At 40.5% G+C, this 20,746-nt stretch overlaps 1 protein-coding gene across 1 annotated transcript; it reads right to left on the reverse strand.

Moving 5' to 3' along the window:
- On the reverse strand, positions 1–1,131 carry LOC107646678. The gene has a single exon (XM_016350846.1). It carries the CDS (start codon positions 1,129–1,131, stop codon positions 1–3), a length of 1,131 nt encoding a protein of 376 aa, XP_016206332.1.

The following is a 20,746-nucleotide window of genomic DNA, read 5'->3' on the forward strand; positions in this document are numbered from 1 at the left end:
TCATTTTGGTAGAAATTCATCAATATCATCAGGGAACACCTCTGGAAACTCACACACAACCGGGATTTGTTCCAAGTTCTGATCATCGCCCGAAACACCCGCAGCTAACAACAATATTCCTTGACATTCGGCCCCAGAACAGTTCATCGTCATGGAATTCAGGTAGTAGTTATTCACCACAACCGGCCCTTCTGTGCCTTCAGGCATAAAATACACTGTTTTCGCAGAGCAATCCAGCAGAACATGGTTATTGGATAACCAGTCCAATCCCAGATTGAGATCAAGACCAGTCATCGGCAAACAAATTAAGTTATGCACGAAATCACGCTGTTGTATTCGAAAAAGAACTTGGGGGCACCCTAACCTAGTCACCATAGCCTCGTGGGTGGCATTATACACCTTTAAATCATACCCCAGTACTACTATTTTCAATCCTAACTCATCAGCCTTCTCAAATGCAATAAAAGAGTGTGAAGCTCCAGAATCAAACAAAGCAGTCAAAGTTTTACCCGCCATCTCACAGTTACCTCTGATCAATGTCTCTGACCCCTCAGCGCCTACTGAAGAAGTAGTGTATACTCTTCCTGGTTGCTGCACTCTGCCTGTCTCATACCTCTTCTTCTCTGGGCAACTATTAGGCAAGTGTCTCGGCTGCCCACAGGAGTAATAGACTCCGGTCCCAAACCTGCATGGCCCTGAATGATACTTCCCACATCTGTGGCAACTCATATCCGATTGTGGCTGCTTCCCCTGTCTCCTTCCCTGATTAGCACTGGTATTAGGCCTCCTGGAGTTGCCTTGCCTTTGATTGTTTTGAGGGACAAAGCCGCCACGCTTAAACTGTTTGCCCCTGGGTGCAAAATTTCTCCCTGTGGTCCTTTGGAATGGCATCCTCATACCCCCTTTTTTTGCTGCAGCCTTTCTGACACAATCCTCAGCCACCCTTCTCTTATTCACCAGCTTAGAGAACACCCGAATCTCCATAGGTGCCACAAAGCTTTGAATGTCACTCCTAAGGCCTCCTTCATACTTTATACACTTCCACTCAGCAAAGTCCTCAGGAGCTTCCTGACAGATGCGTGAGAAGCGGCACAATTCTTCAAACTTACTGGTGTACTCAGTAATAGTCATCTGGACCTGTTTAAGTTGAAGCAGTTCGAGCTCTTTGGCATTTCTAACTGAGGTGGGGAAATATTTCTTAAAAAATTCCTCCCAGAACAACTCCCAAGAGATCACAACCCCATCAGGCTACAGAATGCGCCTCATGCCCTGCCACCAGTGCTGAGCTTCACCATGCAACTGGTAGGTTCCAAACTCAACCCACTGTTCATCAGGAACCTGTTGAGCCTGTAATGCTCACTCAATGGCCTGTATCTAGTTATCAGCATCGGTAGGATTTGAGGTCCCTCTGAAAGTTGGAGGGTGAACCTTCAAGAAGGAAGAGAGCGACATTGGACCATTATCACCATTATTGCCATTGTTCCCATTATTAATTTAATTTCCCAGGGCTTCAGCTGTCGCTTGCATAGCTACTGCCATATTGCCTAATGCAGCCATGAAGTCTATAGGGTTAGGAGTATTTCCTGACGCTTCAGGCATAGCATTGCCTATTCTGCCTCTACCTCGCCTGCGTTCGCGTCCGCGAGTAGACATCTGGTCCCTATACACACCAAACAAGTGATATCAAGTTGATCAGTCTCAATATCGCAAGTCTAGTGCTTTAAGTCCTAAATACATGCTCATGAACGTTTATGCCACATATATCAGTTAGATATCTGATGAGCGGATATTTTATACGCTTTTTGAGGGTATTTTCATTATAGTTTTAGTAGGATTTAGCTACTTTTTAGTATAGTTTTATTAGTTTTTATGCAAAAATCACATTTTTGGACTTTACTATGAGTTTGTGTGTTTTTCTGTGATTTCAGGAATTTTCTGGCTGAAATTGAGGGATCTGAGCTTTAATCTGATTCAGAGGCTGAAAAAGGACTGCAGATGCTGTTGGATTCTGACCCTGCTTCACGCGAAATGGATTTTCTCGAGCTACAGAAACCCAATTGGCTCGCTCTCAATTGAGTTGGAAAGTAGACATCCAGGGCTTTCCAGCAATAGATAATAATCCATACTTTGTTCGAGTTTTGACGACGCAAACTGGCGTTGAACGCCAACTTCCTACCCTATTCTGAAGTTAAACGCCAGAAACAAGTTACAAACTAGAGTTAAACGCCACAAACAAGCTGCAACTTGGCATTTAACTCCAAAAGAAGCCTCTACATGTGTGAAGCTCAATGCTCAGCCCAAACACACACTAAGTGGGCCCCAGAAGTAGATTTCTACACTATCCATCTTAGTTTACTCATTTTCTGTAAACCCTAGCTGCTAGTTTAGTACAAATACTACTTTTAGAGACTAACTATGGACCTCATGACATTTTTTTTATACTTCATATTGTATTTCTGACAGCATGAGTCTCTAAACCCCATGATTGGGGGTGAGGAGCTCTGCTGTATTTTGATGAATTAATGCAATCATTACTGTTTTTCATTCAATCACGCTTGTTTCTATTTTAAGATATTCACTTGCATTTCACCCTGATGAATGTGATGATCCGTGACACTCATCATCATTCTCACATATGAATGCGTGCCTGATAACCACCTCCGTTCTATCTAGGAGTGGCAAGCGGGGAAGCCCGCTCCGCCCCACCAGAAGCCCGCCCCGCCCCGCCTAGTGAGGCGGTCCCAAAATCCCAGCCCGCCCCGCCTAACGGCAAACAAGTTATAATTTTTATATTCACAAATATTAAAGTCTTTGTAATTATAAATATCTAATAAACATAATTATAAACCAAGTTTTCTTCCAAAACATAATTATAAATATTGTTCCCAAAGCAAAATAAACATAATCCAAAACATAATTATAAATAGTCTCAAAAATAAAATAAACATAATCCAAAACACTCAATTTTTATCTTCATTCTCTTGTAAGTTGGGTTGGGGAAAGTTGGGTTTTGGCAAAAAAATTGTAAAAATACCCCTTGATAAAAAAATACTAAGCCCGGCGGGGAAGCCCGCCCCGTCCCGCCAAAGCCCGCGATTTAAGCGGTGCGGGTTAGGAAGGCTTTTGCTATTTGGTGGTCCTAATTTTCCAGCCCAGCTCGCCTTTTTTGGCGGGTTACGCAGGCCGGCCCGGCGGGTTTAGGCCCGTTTGCCACCCCTAGTTCTATCTGCACTAGCTTGAGTGTGTATCTCTTAGCCTCCTGGTTCATGATCAGAGTCTTCGTGGTATAGGCTAGAATTATTGGCGGCCATTCCTGAGATCCGGAAATTCTAAACCTTGTCTGTGGTATTCCGAGTAGGATCTGAGAAGGAATGATTGTGACGAGCTTCAAACTCGCGAGTGTTGGGCGTAGTGACAGACGCAAAAGAATCAACGAATTCTATTCCAACATGAGTGAGAACCGACAGATGATTAGCCGTGCAGTGACAGCACATTTGGACCATTTTCACTGAGAGGATGGATGGTAGCCATTGACAACGGTGATCCACCAACATACAGCTTGCAATGGAAGGAGATTTGCGTGCATGAAGAAGAAGACAGTAGGAAAGCAGAGATTCGGAAGACAGAGCATCTCCAAAACCTTAATCTGTTCTCCATTACTGCAAAACAAGTATTATTTAATTTATGTTATTTACTCTTCATAAACCCAATCATTTTTATTATTAATTTCCTGACTAAGAATTACAAAATAACCATAGCTTACTTCAAGCCAACAATCTCCGTGGGATCGACCCTTACTCACGTAAGGTATTACTTGGACGACCCAGTGCACTTGCTGGTTAGTGGTACGAGTTGTGAAAAGTGTTATTTACAATTCGTGCACCAAGTTTTTGGCGCCGTTGCGGGGATTGTTCGAGTTTGGACAACTGACGGTTTATTTTGTTGCTTAGATTAGGAAAAAATTTTCTTTTGGTTTAGAGTCTTCTATTATTGTTTTTTGGTCAAAAATTTTTAAATCCTTATTTTTCTTTTTCAAATTTTCCGAAAATTTTTTTTATAAACTAATAATTGAGTTTTTCTGTTAGAGTTTAGTTTCAACTTTTAAGTTTGGTGTCCTTTGTATTTCTATTTTCTTAAAAATTTTTTCAAAAATTGTTCTTAGCGTTCATTATGATATTCAAAGTTTTTTTGTTTGTTTCCTTTGTTTTGATCTAAAAATTTAAGTTTGGTGTCATTTTTACTATTTTTCTCTTTCTTCATTAAATTCAAAAATATCTTTTCTCTTTATTTTTATTAATTTTCGAATTTTCCTTTAAAAATTCAGATTTTTTATTTTAAAACTTTCTATTCTATCTTATCTTAGTTTTGAAATTTCAAAATTCAAAATCTTTTTCAAAAATCATATCCAAAATTTTTCAAATCTTCTTAATTAAGTAATTATTTTCGTTTTCAAATTTATTTTTCCTTTTTCTGTTACTTTTCGAAATCTATATTTTAATTTTTAATTACTTTATTTTATTTTATTTTATTTTATTCATTCATTTTTTTTATAAAATAAAGATAAAAATATATTTTATTTACAATTCATATCAATTTCCTTTTCTCCACCATGGGCCAAAGTGGAAATGAACAGTCCAAAAGGACTCTGGGGTCATATGCTAACCCCATTACTGTTGCATATGGGAGTAGCATCTGTATACCTCCCATCAAAGCAAGCAGTTTTGAGCTAAACCCTCAGCTCATTGTCATGGTGCAGCAAAATTGCCAGTATTCCGGTCTTCCATAGGAAGAACCTACTGAGTTTCTGGCGCAGTTCTTGCAAATTGCTGACATAGTGCATGACAAAGAGGTAGATCAGGATGTATACAGGCTGTTACTGTTTCTGTTTGCTGTAAAAGATCAAGCTAAGAGGTGGTTAAATAACCAACCTACAACAAGCATAAGAACATGGAAACAATTATCAGACAAATTCCTGAATCAATATTTCCCTCCAAAAAGGATGACACAGCTAAGACTGGACATCCAAGGCTTTAAACAAGAGGATGATGAATCCGTTTATAATGCCTGGGAGAGGCACAGAGGGATGCTAAGGAAATGCCCCTCTGAAATATTTTCAGAGTGGGTGCAATTAGACATCTTCTACTATGGGCTTACAGGAAAAGCTTAGATATCTCTAGACCACTCAGCTGGTGGATCTATACACATGAGAAAAACTGTTGAAGAGGCTCAGAAGCTTATTGATATAGTTGCTAGAAATCAGCATCTGTACATAAGTAATGAGTCCTCCATGAAAGAAGAAACTAAGGAAGTGTCAACTGACTTTAGTCCTCAGAAACAAGTTGCTGAACTTAATCAGCAACTATTTTCTATAACAAGGCAGTTAGCAGAATTTAAGGAGATGCTACAAGAGACCAGAATTGCTAACAAGGACATGGAATTACAATTGAATCAGACAAAATAGCAGTTATCAAAATAGATAACAGAGGAGTGCCAAGCAGTTCAATTAAGAAGTGGAAAAACGTTAAATACTCCAACTCAAAGCAGCAGAAAGCCAAGAAAAGAACAGCTGACAGAGAATGAGCAACCTGCTACCCAAAATCCCTCTGAGGATAGTAAGAGCCTGGAGAGGAATAGGTCTGGCGATCAAACGCCAGAAACAGGTGAAAAACTGGCGTTAAATTCCAAATCCACGTCCAGTTCTGGCGTTCAAACGCCAGAAAAGGGTAGGAACTTGGCGTTAAACGCCCAATCCATGTCCAGCTCCGGCATCCAAACGCCAGTGAGGGATCAGACACCTGCAAGTGCTGATACTAACTCCCTCACGAAGGCCTCTCAACCTGCCTCTGTAGGAAATAAACCTGCAGCAACTAAGGTTGAAGATTATAAAGCCAAAATACCTTATCCTCAGAAACTCCGCCAAGTGGAACAAGATAAACAATTTGCTCGCTTTGTAGACTATCTCGGGACTCTTGAAATAAAGATTCCATTTGCAGAGGCACTTGAGCAAATACCCTCTTATGATAAGTTCATGCAAGAGATCTTAAGTCATAAGAAGGATTGGAGAGAAACAGAAAAAGTTTTTTCACTGAAGAGTGCAGTGCAGTCATCCTAACAAGCTTACCAGAGAAGCTTAAGGATCCCGGAAGCTTCATGATACCATGCACATTAGAGGGTACTTGTACCAAGACAGCCCTATGCGACCTTGGGACATGTATCAATCTAATCCCTGCATCTACTATCAGAAAGCTCGGCTTGGCTGAAGAAGTCAAACCAACCTGGATATGTCTTCAACTTGCTGATGGCACCATAAAATATCCATCGGGCATAATTAAGGACATGATTGTCAAGGTTGGGCCATTTGCCTTTCCCATTGACTTTGTAGTGCTGGAAATGGAGGAGCACAAAAGTGCAACTCTCATTCTAGGAAGACCCTTCCTAGCAACTGGACGAACCCTCATTGATGTCCAAAAAGGGGAGGTGACCTTAAGAGTCAATGAGGACAAGTTCAAGCTAAATGCCGTTGAGGCAATGAAGCATCCAGACACATCAAAAGACTGCATACGTGTTGATATTATTGACTACCTGGTAGAGGAGATCAACATGGCTCAGAGTCTCGAATCAGAGCTAGAAGATATCTTTAAAGATGTCCAGCCTGATCTGGAGGAATAAGAGGAAATAAAAGAGCCTCTGAAATTTCCTCAGGAAGAGGAGAAACCTCCTAAACCCGAGCTCAAACTACTACCATCATCCCTGAAATACGCATTTCTGGGAGAAGGTGACACTTTTCCGGTGATCATAAGCTCTGCTTTAAATCCACAGGAAGAGAAAGCACTACTTCAAGTGCTAAGGACACACAAGGCAGCCCTTGGGTGGTCCATAAGTGATCTTAAGGGCATCAGCCCAGCAAGATGCATGCACAAAATCCTATTGGAGGATGATGCTAAGCCAGTGGTTCAACCACAGAGGCGGCTAAATCCAGCCATGAAGGAGGTAGTGCAGAAAGAGGTCACCAAGTTACTGGAGGCTGGAATTATTTATCCCATTTCTGATAGCCCCTGGGTGAGCCCTGTCCAAGTTGTCCCCAAGAAGAGAGGCATGACAGTGGTTCATAATGAAAAAAATGAACTGGTTCCTACAAGAACAGTTACAGGGTGGCGTATGTGTATTGATTACAGAAGGCTCAATACAGCCACCAGGAAGGATCACTTTCCTTTACCATTCATAGACCAGATGCTAGAAAGACTAGCAGGTCATGAATACTACTATTTTTTGGATGGCTATTCAGGTTATAACCAAATTGCAGTAGATCCTCAGGACCAAGAGAAAACAGCATTTACATGCCCTTCTAGAGTGTTTGCTTACAGAAGGATGCCTTTTGGTATGTGCAATGCACCTGCAACCTTTCAGAGGTGCATGCTCTCTATCTTCTCTAACATGGTAGAGAAATTTCTAGAAGTCTTCATGGATAACTTTTCAGTATTTGGAGACTCATTCAGCTCCTGCCTTAACCATCTAACACTTGTTCTGAAAAGATGCCAAGAGACCAACCTAGTTTTAAACTGGAAAAATGTCACTTTATGGTGACTGAAGGAATTGTCCTTGGGCATAAAATTTCAAACAAGGGAATAGAGGTGGATCAAGCTAAAGTGGAAGTAATTGAAAAATTACCACCACCCACCAATGTTAAGGCTATCAGAAGCTTTCTGGGGCATGCAGGATTCTATATGAGGTTTATAAAGGATTTTTCAAAAATTGCAAAACCTCTAAGCAATCTGCTAGCTGCTAACACACCATTTGTGTTTGACACAGAGTGTCTGCAGGTGTTTGAAACCCTGAAAGCTAAGCTGGTCACGGCACCAGTTATTTCTGCACCAGACTGGACATTACCATTCGAACTAATGTGTGATGCCAGTGACCATGCCATTGGTGCAGTATTGGGACAGAGGCATAACAAGCTTCTGCATGTCATTTATTATGCTAGCCGCATTTTAAATGATGCTCAGAAAAATTACACAACCACAGAAAAAGAATTGCTTGCAGTGGTTTATGCCATTGACAAGTTTAGATCATACTTAGTAGGATCAAAAGTGATTGTGTACACTGACCATGCTACTCTTAAATATCTACTCACAAAGCAGGATTCAAAACCCAGGCTCATAAGATGGGTGTTACTTCTGCAAGAGTTTGATATAGAAATAAGAGACAGAAAAGGGACAGAGAATGACGTTAGGATTTTTACCAGTAAAGAGATTCATAGAAAGAGTTGCGTTGTAGATATAGTCTCTAAACCGACAAAAATCCCTTCGTACAAACGTTTTGGGTGTCACAAGTAACAAACCCCTTTAAAAATTGTTAACCGAGTATTCAAACCTCGGGTCGTCTTCTCAAGGAACTGCGAGGAAGTATGTTCTTATTATTGGCTATAAAGGTTGTAATCGGGGTTTAGAAGATGAGAAGCAAGTAATTTAAATGACAAGTAAAGTAAATGGCAATTAAAATAAATAAATACTGTAAAGCAGACTTTTGGCAAGGTAAGAGAAGTTGGAGGTCCAACGTAGTTATCTCTCCCAGCTATAATGAAAGTTGAATCTAAACTCCACTTGGTCAACCTTTACTAGGGCAAAGGAAAGTCAAGGGATTAATTAAATTGACCTTTGAATCCTATTTATTTCCTAAGAAAAGATTAGGATTACTTAAGTTTAGCTCAATTAGCAAGATAACGATCATCAGTTATGTTGAGTTTAATAACTTTTGAGTTACTGAATTCTTAACCAGGACCAAAAGGAGAAAAAGTAAAATTGCTGGAATAATAAAAATGTCCTTAGATGGGAAGCAATGGGAACTTAAATCAAAGAGAACAATCATAAACTGAAAATACCTCAAATATCATTAATTCAAATAACAGTCTGTAACATGGAAGAATTCATAGATTCAATGATTAATTCAAGTGCTGGAATAAATAAAAGTAAAAGGAAGCTAAAACAAAGAAATGTAAAACCTGGATTGAGAGTCACTCTTAAAACAAGAAGAAATCCTAAATCCTAAGAGAGAGAGAGAGAGAGAAGATCTCCCTCTCAACTAAATCTAAATCATTGAAAAATAAAATATGCGAGCTCCTCTTTTGAATGGGTGCATTCCCACACTTTATAACCTCTGGTATATGCTGTCTGTACTTGGATCTGGGCTAAAAAGGGCTTCAGAATTCGCTGGGGGCGTATTCTGTAAATTCTGATACGTGGCCTCTGTCACGCGTCCGCGTCGCGTCATTTGGAGCTTTTCCTTGCCATGCGGTCGCGTCAGTCACGCGTCCGCGTCGTATGCGTTCTGCTTATGGCGCGCGGTCGCGTTAGTCTTGCGGCCGCGTCGCTGCATCTTCGCTTCTGGCACGCGATCGCGTCATCCATGCGATCGCATGGATACCAGTTTCCTTAAAGCTCCGTTTTGCTTTCTCCTTTCATTTTAGTATGTTTCCTTTTCCATCCTTTAAGTCATTCTGCCTTAGAAAATCTGAAACTACTCAACACACTAATCACGGCATCGAATGGAAATAAAGGTAATTAAATTAATTAATTTTAAAGCTTAGGATACATGTTTTTCATTTACATCACATAATAAGGAAGGGAAAGTAAAACCATGCAATTAATGTGAATAAGTAGGTGAAGGATTGTGTAAATCACTCAAATTAAGCACAAAAGAACTCATGAAATATGGGTTTATCAACCTCCCCACACTTAAACACTAGCATGTCCTCATGCTAAATCCAAGGTAAATAATTAAGGTTAAAGTGATGGAATGGCATGCAATGCAACCTAATTTAAATGCAACTACCTAAATGAATGATGCATCATGCAACTCTAACTTATTCACTCATATATAAAGCTTACATGTAGTCAAGTTAATTCACATTCTCAAGGAGTCATGTATATGTATAGCCAACCCTTAAATAATAAAGCATTTTAGCAAATGAGATGGGAAAGAAAACATTGTACAAACTTGCAAAACAATTAGTAAATTTAAGCACAGATATATGTTGATGAGTTATTGAACCCTCATTGGATTTTGTGTTTACTCTCTAGTCACTCAGTGTTTATTGGGTTTATTCACTCTATTCTTCTTTTTATTCTTGCTTTCTATAGCTTTGTTCTTCATCTAACCAATCAACAATTATAGAATATAGTCATACCAAAAAGTCATGAGGTCTTTAATTAAGGTTGTAATGGGGCCAAGGTAAAGGTAAGGATTTATGTATAGGGTCAAAGTGAGCTAATAAGTGAATCCTTAATTAGACTAAGATCTCACCTAACATACATATTTAGCAGAACAAAATTTCTTTACCTATTTTCCCATATTATCCCACTTATTGTTACATGCTCATGTTTCACTTTTTTATTTTTATCCCATGTGCATTGTTTTTATTTTTGCATTGGGAAATTTCTTTTGTATCCCCTTTTATTAAATGCCTGAAAAATAAAATAATTTTTTTTAATGCACATGGTAATTGAATCACCTAGATTTTCTCATGAGCATGCTTCCCAATTTTTTTATTTTTTTAATTTTTAATTTTTTATTTTTTATTTTTTATTTTTTATTTTTTTTTGCACATGGCCATTGAATCACTTTGATTTTTCATGAGCATGCTTCCCAAATTTTATTTTATTTCTTTTTAACTTCTCTACCCTTTTGTTTCTATCATCCATGTTCCCAAAAGGTTTCCCACATTTTACTCTATTTATAATTTTCTATCTTAAGCTAACCAAGGATTCAACTTGGGATTTTATTTTGTTTTTCTGCTTAAGGCTAGTAGTGTGGCTAAATAGAATAAAATGGTTTTAAAAGGCTCAAGGGGGCTAACAAGGGTGATGTAAAAGGTAGGCTAATTTGGAGTAAGTGAGCTAAATTCAAATGATGGCCTCAATCATTCTCTTGGTATGTATCTACATTCTATATTCTATAATTGGACATATAGATTAAAGCAAAGTAAAGAACATCAGAATAAAAATAAGTGAAACACACAGAAATGAAATTATGGTTTGAATGCAACCATATAATTAAGCTCAAGACTCACAGGCTGTGTGTTCTCTAACTCAAGCATCATATATCATTCATATATGTTATGCAGGTTTAGTTAAAAATTCCCATTATTCTCATAAAAAAAATTATTTAGGGTAGCTTTTAAAGTTTTAATGTTCCTCCTTGATGAAATGTTGTCAGCTTAACTACGTCATGTAATGCTATATATACAAGGTTTATGGATTTAAATCTGATATGTTCAATTTCCTAGCTTACTTCCTTTTTATATTTTTCAATTTTAAACTATACTATCTTATGCTAAAAAGGGTAAACTATAATAATTAATCCACTAATAAATTAGAATTGCAAACTAAACTAAATAACTAAAATAAACTAACTGGCTAAAATATGAACTAAAGATGCAAAATGCAGAAAATAGAGTAAAAATACATAAAAGCAATGTATAAGTACTCAGAAAATAACAGTAAAAGAAAAAGAGAAAAATACAGAAAAATATTCAAAATAAAAGAAAAAGTATGTAGTGGTTCACCAAAATAAACGCCAGAGATGGCGACCTCCCCACACTTAAAAGGAAGCATCATCCCCGATGCTCAATCAAGCTGGGTGTGAAGGGGTGTCATCACTGGTAGGGATGGTAGCTGGAGTCTCAGTGGTGGTGGGCTGGGAGTCTGGCTGCTGTAGAGGCGGGGCTGACTAGATCGGGATCTCAAGATCCGCAGCCTCAATCTGATGTGGGACCGCTGTCTGTGGTGCGGCCGGCGCTGCCTCTTTCTGGGGATAGGTCTCTGCCTCGGGCGCATCCGCCTCCTCCTCAGATGCCTCGGATGGTGTGTCGGGCTCGGAAGGGATGTCACCGGATCGTATCATCAGCTTTAGGTGCTCATAGCGCCGCTTGTTGCGACGCTCCATCTGGTCAAGTCGTCGAAACAAGCGGTGCACCAGATGATAGACGGGCTCTGTGGCAGGTGGAGGTGCAGTGGTGGTAGCAGGGGTAGGTGGTGCAGCAGTGGAGGAAGAGGATCCAGCAGACGGTGGGGCTGTCTCATCAGTCGTAGTGAAGGGTGGTGGTCTGTGGCCCAAAGCTATGAAGTTCCGGCTGTGCGGAATGATCTTCCTGCAATCCGCCGCAGGTGGTCTCTCATCGGCAGCCTCCCATAGCACGTCAGCTCGACGGCCAAGCTATGTAACTAGATATGGAAAAGGGAGGGTGCCTCGGACGTGGACCCTGGCCATATAGTGCCGAATGAAACGTGGCAGATAAAGGTCCTTACCCTCCAGCACATACCAAAGGAGGGTGATCATAGCAGCCGAGATCTCCATCTCGTGAGTACTCGGCATCACATAATTGCTCAAGATCTGGTGCCATAACCGAGCCTCATCATTTAAGTACGCTCTCTTGATCCCTCTAGGCATGGTAGTGTCCTGACCCATCTCCCAAGGAACTGTCGGGTCGAGAGCTATCCGTGCCTTCACAGCATCCCAATCAAACTGCATCTGGCGCATGTCCTCCTCAGCCTTCGAATAACCATCAGGCTGATCGGACTTGGCTGGGAGCTGGAGAATGTCCTCTAAGGCCTCCTCAGTGACCAGAATTTGTTTTCCTCTCAGGTTCACTGCATCTAAGGTAGTGAGATAGTAGTTGCAGTAGAATTCCCGTACCCAAGATGCTTTTATCTTTGTTAGTGCTCTTTCTAGAAAGAACCAGCCTCTTTGCTTGATTTGTTCAGTGGTGTACTGCTGGAGTGCTTCTGGAATCTTCAGAGTTCGCTCCAGGTATAGATTTCTGGAGTTTGCAAAAGCCGGGTACTTCAGTTCACAGTACCGGTTTGCAAATTTTATTGGATCATTTGCAGGGAGCAGCTGGTCAGCTTTTTCCTGCTGTGTGAAGTTCTTCTCCCGACATGAAGAATCGTGCATTAGAGCAATGATGGACTGGGAGGGATCTCCTCGCTTGCGCTTGCCAGTATCCTTGCCTTTTCCTTTCCTTTGTGAGGCGGACATCCTGAAAAACAGAAAACCAGGATATGGATAAAAATAGGAAAGCAACTAGGCAATTAAACATAGGAAACTCAAAGCGGCAAAGGAGAAATAAAATAAGGAAAATGAGTATATGAAATGTGATTGAATGTATGTTAAATGGAAAAATAATTAATATGCCATGGTTAGAAAGTTAGAGGAAAGTGAAAATAATCAGAAAAGAGATCAAAAGGGTTAGTATGGTTAGAATTTGAAAAAGAAATTAGTAAATTAAAATAGTGAGTTAGTAAAGTGCGGGTTAAAGTAAGTGGCATAGAGAAAAATTCCATATAACAAGGATTCACAGGTAAGAATAGAAGTACTCATAATCGAACAAGGAAAACAGGGTGATGCTGATTTGAATAGAAATAAAGAAAGCAAAAATTGGAATCAGTGAATCACAAATGCAGTTTATGAACCAGGAAACCAAAGAGGATAAGAAAGTCTGCCATAGCATTCATGAAACGGTTTGGGTAAAGCAGAGTAAAACAGAGTTCAGAAATGCCAAACCAAAACATGAATGAAAACAATTTACAAAAATTTTGGGCAGCATTCCGGCTAAAATTGGATCGTCTCGGAAAATAAACAGCAATCATAGCAGTTCATATGAATTAAAGATTCGCTGCAGTTATCTATAATTAATAGAAACATGAAGATTCAGAGTAACAAGTAGCAAATGCAAGAAATCACAGCATATGAACGAGGTCACAGGAACAGCAGCATTGCAGTTATGATAAAACAGAAACAAGAACAGTGCAAGTAAACAGACCTAGATCCACTAACCACAGCCTAAGCTACCTAACAACCTAAAAATCCACTACAGCATGCATATCTATCTATCCTAAGTATGAACAAAAACAGAAAAAATACAGAAAAGCGATGAACGGATAAAAGGGAGTGCGTGTGGCGGAACCTGGAAGGCGAAAGAAGCAGAACGGGGTAGAAACGGCTGGGTGGGGGCGGCGGTGATGTCCAGCGCGGTGGCGGGGCACGGCGGCGCGGTGGAAGAGGGGGAATGGGGATAGGGTTTTAGCGGCTGGGTGGTGCTGGGTGGTGGCTGGAGGAAGAAGAAGCAGAGAGGGAGAAGAGGGTTGGGGGTGGGGGGCTGCGCAACTGATAGGGTTCGCGTGGCTGGGGGGGTTATATTTTCGAATCCACGCGGCCGCGTGGAGCACGCGGTCGCATGGTTGGGGTGAAAATGGGAGTGACGCGATTGCGTAGGGCGCGCGATCGCATGAGAAGGGGGGAATAGGGGTGACGCGATCGCGTGGGTCGCGCGATCGCGTCGCTGGAATTCATGCGAAACGCACGACTCCAGCGCCGTTTTAGCACAACTCTCTGTCTTCTTTTGGGGTGATGTGCAATCCATGCGACGTGATCGCATGGGGCATGCGATCGCGTGGGCCAATTTGTGCGAAACGCACAAGGGCCGCACGATTCCAGCCTAACTTTCTGTTCGTTGGATCCTTACGCCGATATATATATCACGCGGCTGCGTGGGTCATGTGGTCGCGTGGGTGGTGTTTCTCGCAATATGACGCGATCACATGGGGCATGCGGTCGCGTCGTGCACCCCCCCTTTTTTTTTTATATGCATGAAAAATGCAGAATGCAACGATTAACATGAATGCGATGCATGATTCCAGGTTTAATAAATTGAAATTGAAAAAAGGAAAAATGAAAGCAATTAACAAGAAATAAATTGAAAAAGAAGCGACCATACCATGGTGGGTTGTCTCCCACCTAGCACTTTTAGTTAAATTCCTTAAGTTGGACATTGGAGGAGTATCCTGTTATGGCGGCTTATGTTTAAATTCATCCAAAAATCTCCACCAGTGTTTGGAATGCCAATAGCCTCCGGGGTCCCAAACTAGGCATGCAAAGCTTCCGAACAGCTTCAAATATATTGTTAGGCTCTCGGGATGACAAATGTCAGAATAAACTTTGCTTCTTGGATTATTCCGTCTGATTCCTCATAAACGTCTTGCCTTGGAGATTGTACGGTATCCTCCTTAGCATCAACTGTAGCATCCTGGACGGAGTTTTCCTCAATTTTGGATTCCCATGGAAGTTCAGCATCTCCTAGGTCTTCAACCAACTCTTCTTCTTGAGCGATGACAACTTTTTCTAATTGTTCTAGTACAAATTCATTCTCTGTCTTGTCCACTGGAGTTTCTGGTATTTCCTTCATGCTCTGCTCTTCATTGGACTGTCCACATGGAATTGTGGGTGATCCTTGTGTAGTTGAGCGCCTAGAAACCCATTGAATTATCGCTTGCTCCAGTTGTTGAATGGTTGTTTGAAATTTATTTACTGTTTCTCTTAGGCGAGCCTCTGCTTCTCGGGTTGCTGGACTTGGACATGATACAAAGGAAAGTGGTGGTGATTGGATTGGTATTGGGGTAAGGAAGGATCATATGGTGGCGAATGGTGAAGAGAAGCTTGTGAGTGTGGTGGTTCGAGGTTATATTGAAAGGATGGTTTATATGCACGGGGTGGGGCTTGTTGGTAGTTACAAGGTTGTCCACCATGTCTTTCAGCTGGGTATGCACTGTAGAATGGTCTCTGTCCAGGATATCTCGGAGGGTGTTGCTGCCAAAAGGGTTGATTAGATCCTCTTGGTTCCATCCATCCTTGATTGGTCTGACCTTGATGCACATTCCTGTTGTAACTTCTATTTCCTTTAACAATATTAGAACCAAACTCAAAGCAAGAGGGGTGAGAGTTCATAGTAGCAAATAAAGATAAAAAGGAAAAACAAAAATAAATAAACAAGCAAAAGAAAAATATTTACAATAACCAATAATAAGGCACACGTTAGCAGTTCCCCGGCAACGGCGCCATTTTGACGTTAGGAATTTTACCAGTAAAGAGATTCATAGAAACAGTTGCGTTGTAGATATAGTCTCTAAACCGACAAAAATCCCTTCGTACAAACGTTTTGGGTGTCACAAGTAACAAACCCCTTTAAAAATTGTTAACCGAGTATTCAAACCTCGGGTCATCTTCTGAAGGAACTGCGAGGAAGTATGTTCTTATTATTGGCTATAAAGGTTGTAATCGGGGTTTAGAAGATGAGAAGCAAGTAATTTAAATGACAAGTAAAGTAAATGGCAATTAAAATAAATAAATACTGTAAAGCAGACTTTTGGCAAGGTAAGAGAAGTTGGAGGTCCAACATAGTTATCTCTCCCAGCTATAATGAAAGTTGAATCTAAACTCCACTTGGTCAACCTTTACTAGGGCAAAGGAAAGTCAAGGGATTAATTAAATTGACCTTTGAATCCTATTTATTTCCTAAGAAAAGATTGGGATTACTTAAGTTCAGCTCAATTAGCAAGATAACGATCATCAGTTATGTTGAGTTTAATAACTGTTGAGTTACTGAATTCTTAACCAGGACCAAAAGGAGAAAAAGTAAAATTGCTGGAATAATAAAAATGTCCTTAGATGGGAAACAATGGTAACTTAAATCAAAGAGAACAATCATAAACTGAAAATACCTCAAATATCATTAATTCAAATAACAGTCTGCAACATGAAAGAATTCATAGATTCAATGATTAATTCAAGTGCTGGAATAAATAAAAGTAAAAGGAAGCTAAAACAAAGAAACGTAAAACCTGGATTGAGAGTCACTCTTAAAACAAGAAGAAATCCTAAATCCTAAGAGAGAGAGAGAGAGAGAGAAGATCTCCCTCTCAACTAAATCTAAATCATTGAAAAATAAAATATGCGAGCTCCTCTTTTGAATGGGTGCATTCCCACACTTTATAACCTCTAGTCTATGCTGTCTGTACTTGGATCTGGGCCAAAAAGGGCTTCAGAATTTGCTGGGGGCGTATTCTGTAAATTCTGATACGTGACCTCTGTCACGCGTCCGCGTGGGTCACGCGGTCGCGTCATTCGGAGCTTTTCCTTGCCACGCGGTCGCATCAGTCACGCGTCCGCGTCGTATGCGTTCTGCTTATGGCACGCGGTCGTGTCAGTCATGCGGCCGCGTCGCTGCATCTTTGCTTCTGGCACGCGATCGCGTCATCCATGCGATCGCGTGGATACCAGTTTCCTTAAAGCTCCGTTTTGCTTTCTCCTTTCATTTTAGTATGTTTCCTTTTCCATCTTTTAAGTCATTCTGCCTTAGAAAATCTGAAACTACTCAACACACTAATCACGGCATCGAATGGAAATAAAGGTAATTAAATTAATTAATTTTAAAGCTTAGGAAACATGTTTTTCATTTACATCACATAATAAGGAAGGAAAAGTAAAACCATGAAATTAATGTGAATAAGTAGGTAAAGGATTGTGTAAATCACTCAAATTAAACACAAAAGAACTCATGAAATATGGGTTTATCAGAGAACCAAGTGGCTGATCATCTGTCCCGGATAAAACCAGTAGAAGGGGCGTCCTTTCCCTCTATTGAGATCTCTGAAACCTTTCCGGATGAGCAATTGTTTGCCATTCATGAAACACCATGGTTTGTAGACATTGCAAACTATAAGGCTGCAAGATTCATAACCAAGGAGTACAGCAGGCAACAAAAAAAATTTAATTACTGATGCAAAGTACTACTTGTGGGATGAACCATATCTCCTTAAGAGATATGCAGATGGAATAATCCGTAGGTGTGTGCCTAGAGAAGAAGCACAGAAGATCCTTTGGCATTGTCATGGATCACAGTATGGAGGACATTTCGGAGGTGAGCGAACAGCCACAAAAGTCCTCCAATGTGGCTTCTACTGGCCCACTCTCTATAAAGACTCCCGAGAGTTTGTGCGTAACTGTGACAGCTGCCAGAGAGCTGGTAATCTACCTCATAGTTACGCCATGCCTCAGCAAGGGATCTTAGAGATTGAGTTGTTTGACGTATGGGGTATTGACTTCATGGGGACTTTCCCACCATCATACTCAAACACTTATATTCTGGTGGCAGTCGACTATGTATCCAAATGGGTAGAGGCCATTGCAACACCCACCAATGATACTAAGACAGTGCTGAAGTTCCTCCAGAAACATATCTTCAGCAGGTTTGGTGTCCCTAGAGCACTAATCAGTGATGGGGGCACTCACTTCTGCAACAAACAGCTTTACTCTGCTATGGTCCGCTATGGAATTAGCCACAAGGTGGCAACTCCATATCATCCACAGACAAATGGGCAAGCTGAAGTCTCTAATAGAGAACTAAAAAGAATCCTGGAACGGACTGTAAGTACCCGTAGAAAGGATTGGGCAAGGAGCTTGGATGACGCTCTATGGGCATATAGAACAGCATTCAAGACTCCTATAGGGACCTCTCTATACCAGCTTGTGTATGGTAAGGCCTGTCATCTGCCCGTAGAACTGGAGCATAAGGCCTACTGGGCAACCAGATTCCTAAACTTTGATGCCAAATTAGCTGGAGAAAAAAGATTGCTCTAGCTGAATGAGCTAGAGGAATTCAGACTCACTGCTTTCGAAAATGCCAAGCTTTACAAAGAGAAAGCAAAAATGTGGCATGACAGAAAGCTATCATTTAGAGTCTTTGAACCAGGACAAAAGGTTCTGCTATTCAACTCTAGACTCAGATTATTCCCTGGAAAACTGAAATCCCGGTGGAGGGGACCATATGTGATTACAAGTGTGTCACCATATGGCTATGTGGAGCTTCAAGACATTGATTCTAATAAAAAGTTCATTGTTAATGGACAGAGAATCAAGCATTATCTTGAAGGCAATGTTGAGCAAGAATGCTAAAAGCTGAGGCTAGATTAAAAGCTCAGCAAGGTCCAGCTAAAGACAATAAAGAAGCGCTTGCTGGGAGGCAACCCAGCCATTAGCAAAGTTTATTTATTATTTAAATAATAATTATACGAGTTTAATATAAATAATTTTCAAGGTAAAGAATCAATTACATAAGTTCACAGAGTACAAAACAAGGAAAAGGAGCTCACTGGCAAGAAAATGCCAGTAAAAGGTACATTTGGGCATTAAACGCCCAAAAGAAGCATATACTGAGCGTGCTGGCCTTTAACGCCAGCCAGAAGCAACAGCTGGGCGTTAAACGCCCAAAAGAGGCTACAAAGGGGCGTTAAATGCCCAAAACATGCAACAGAGGGGCGTTAAATGCCCAAAACATGCAGCAGTTGGGCGTTTAACGCTAGGATTATGGAGGGAAAGAAGTTTTGTTTTTCAAATCTATTTTTTTAAATTTTCATGATTTCATCCACAATTTCTTGCATAAACATGTTACAAACTCTCATCTTTCAATTTCAAACTCAAAAAAATCTTTTCAAAATCCATATATCTCTTAATTCCTTTTCAAATCTTTTTCAAAAACTCATCTATCTTTTTAAATTCTTTTCAAATCTTTTTTAAACTATCATATTATCTTTTCAAAATTAAATCTATCTTTTTCAAATCCCCCTATTATCTTTTCAAATTTAAAATTTTATCTTTTGCATATCATAATTATCTTTTTACAAATCATATCTTCTATCATATCTTTTTCAAAATTTTCAAACCCACCCCCTCCTTTATAAATCCAAACTCGGCCTCCCCCTCTCCTCCACAATTCGAACTTGCCTCTCCTTCTATTCCTCTCCTTTTCTTTCTTTTGCTTGAGGACAAGCAAACCTCTAAGTTTGGTGTGCTTTGCGTGATCACCGAGCTAAGACTCACTAAGATCATGGCTCCTAAAGGGAAACAAACCACCTCAAGAGGCAAGAAAGAGAATATTCCAAAATCACTTTGGAATCAGAAGAAGTTCTTAACAAAAGAACATGCAAACCATTATTACAGAATAATGGGTCTAAGATCAGTGATCCCAGAAGTTAAATTCGATCTGAAAGAAGACGAATATCCAGAGATCCAAGAGCAAATTCGAAACAGAGACTAGGAAATCCTAGCTAATCCTGAGACAAAGGTGGGAAGAAATATGGTTCAGGAGTTCTACGCAAATATGTGGCAAACAGATAGGCAAAGAAAGGCCGGAATCGCCTTTTACACCTTTCGAACCATGGTCAGAGGGAAAGCTATTTACTTCCACATTGACAAAATAAGAGAGATCTTCAAGCTGCAGCAACTACAAGATGATACGGATTCCTTCAGTAAGAGAATAGTGAGATCAGATAAGCGCTTGGACCAAATTCTGAAGGATATATGCATCCTTGGAACCAAGTGGACAACCAACACAAAGGGTGTCCCAAATCAACTTAAGAGAGGGGATCTCAAACCAGTCGCTAGGGGCTGGCTGGACTTCATTGAGCGTTCTATATTGCCCACCAGTAACCGCTCTGAGGTTACCCTTAAAAGAGCAGTCATGATCCATTTTATTATGCAGGGAAACGAAGAGGAGGTTGAAGATCTGATTTCGAGTGAGCTCTACACAATTGCAAACAAGAACTCCAAAGAAGCTAAATTGGCTTACCCAAGCTTAATATCTCTGCTATGCAAGGATGCTGGGGTAAAGATGGGAGTGGATGAGTATATCTCAGTAGAGCACCCAATCACAAAAAAATCAATGGAAGGACAATAGGTGCAAGACAACTCCATCAAAAGGAGGGCACAGGAGTTCCTCCCAGAAATCCCTCAGATTGACTACTGGACCCGCCTAGAGGCCTCTGTCACCAAGCTGCAAGAAGCTATGGATCAACTAAAAGAAGAACAGCAAGTTCAAAATAACATACTCTGCAAATTGCTGAGGGAACAAGAGGAGCAA

The sequence above is a fragment of the Arachis ipaensis genome, chromosome B06, assembly GCF_000816755.2.
Source record: "Arachis ipaensis cultivar K30076 chromosome B06, Araip1.1, whole genome shotgun sequence".
In the NCBI taxonomy this organism is placed as follows: domain Eukaryota; kingdom Viridiplantae; phylum Streptophyta; class Magnoliopsida; order Fabales; family Fabaceae; genus Arachis; species Arachis ipaensis.

What these genes read in the sequence shown, in the direction of transcription:
- LOC107646678 (XM_016350846.1), bottom strand. Translation starts at nt 1,131, where the DNA reads ATGACTATTACTGAGTACACCAGTAAGTTTGAAGAATTGTGCCGCTTC.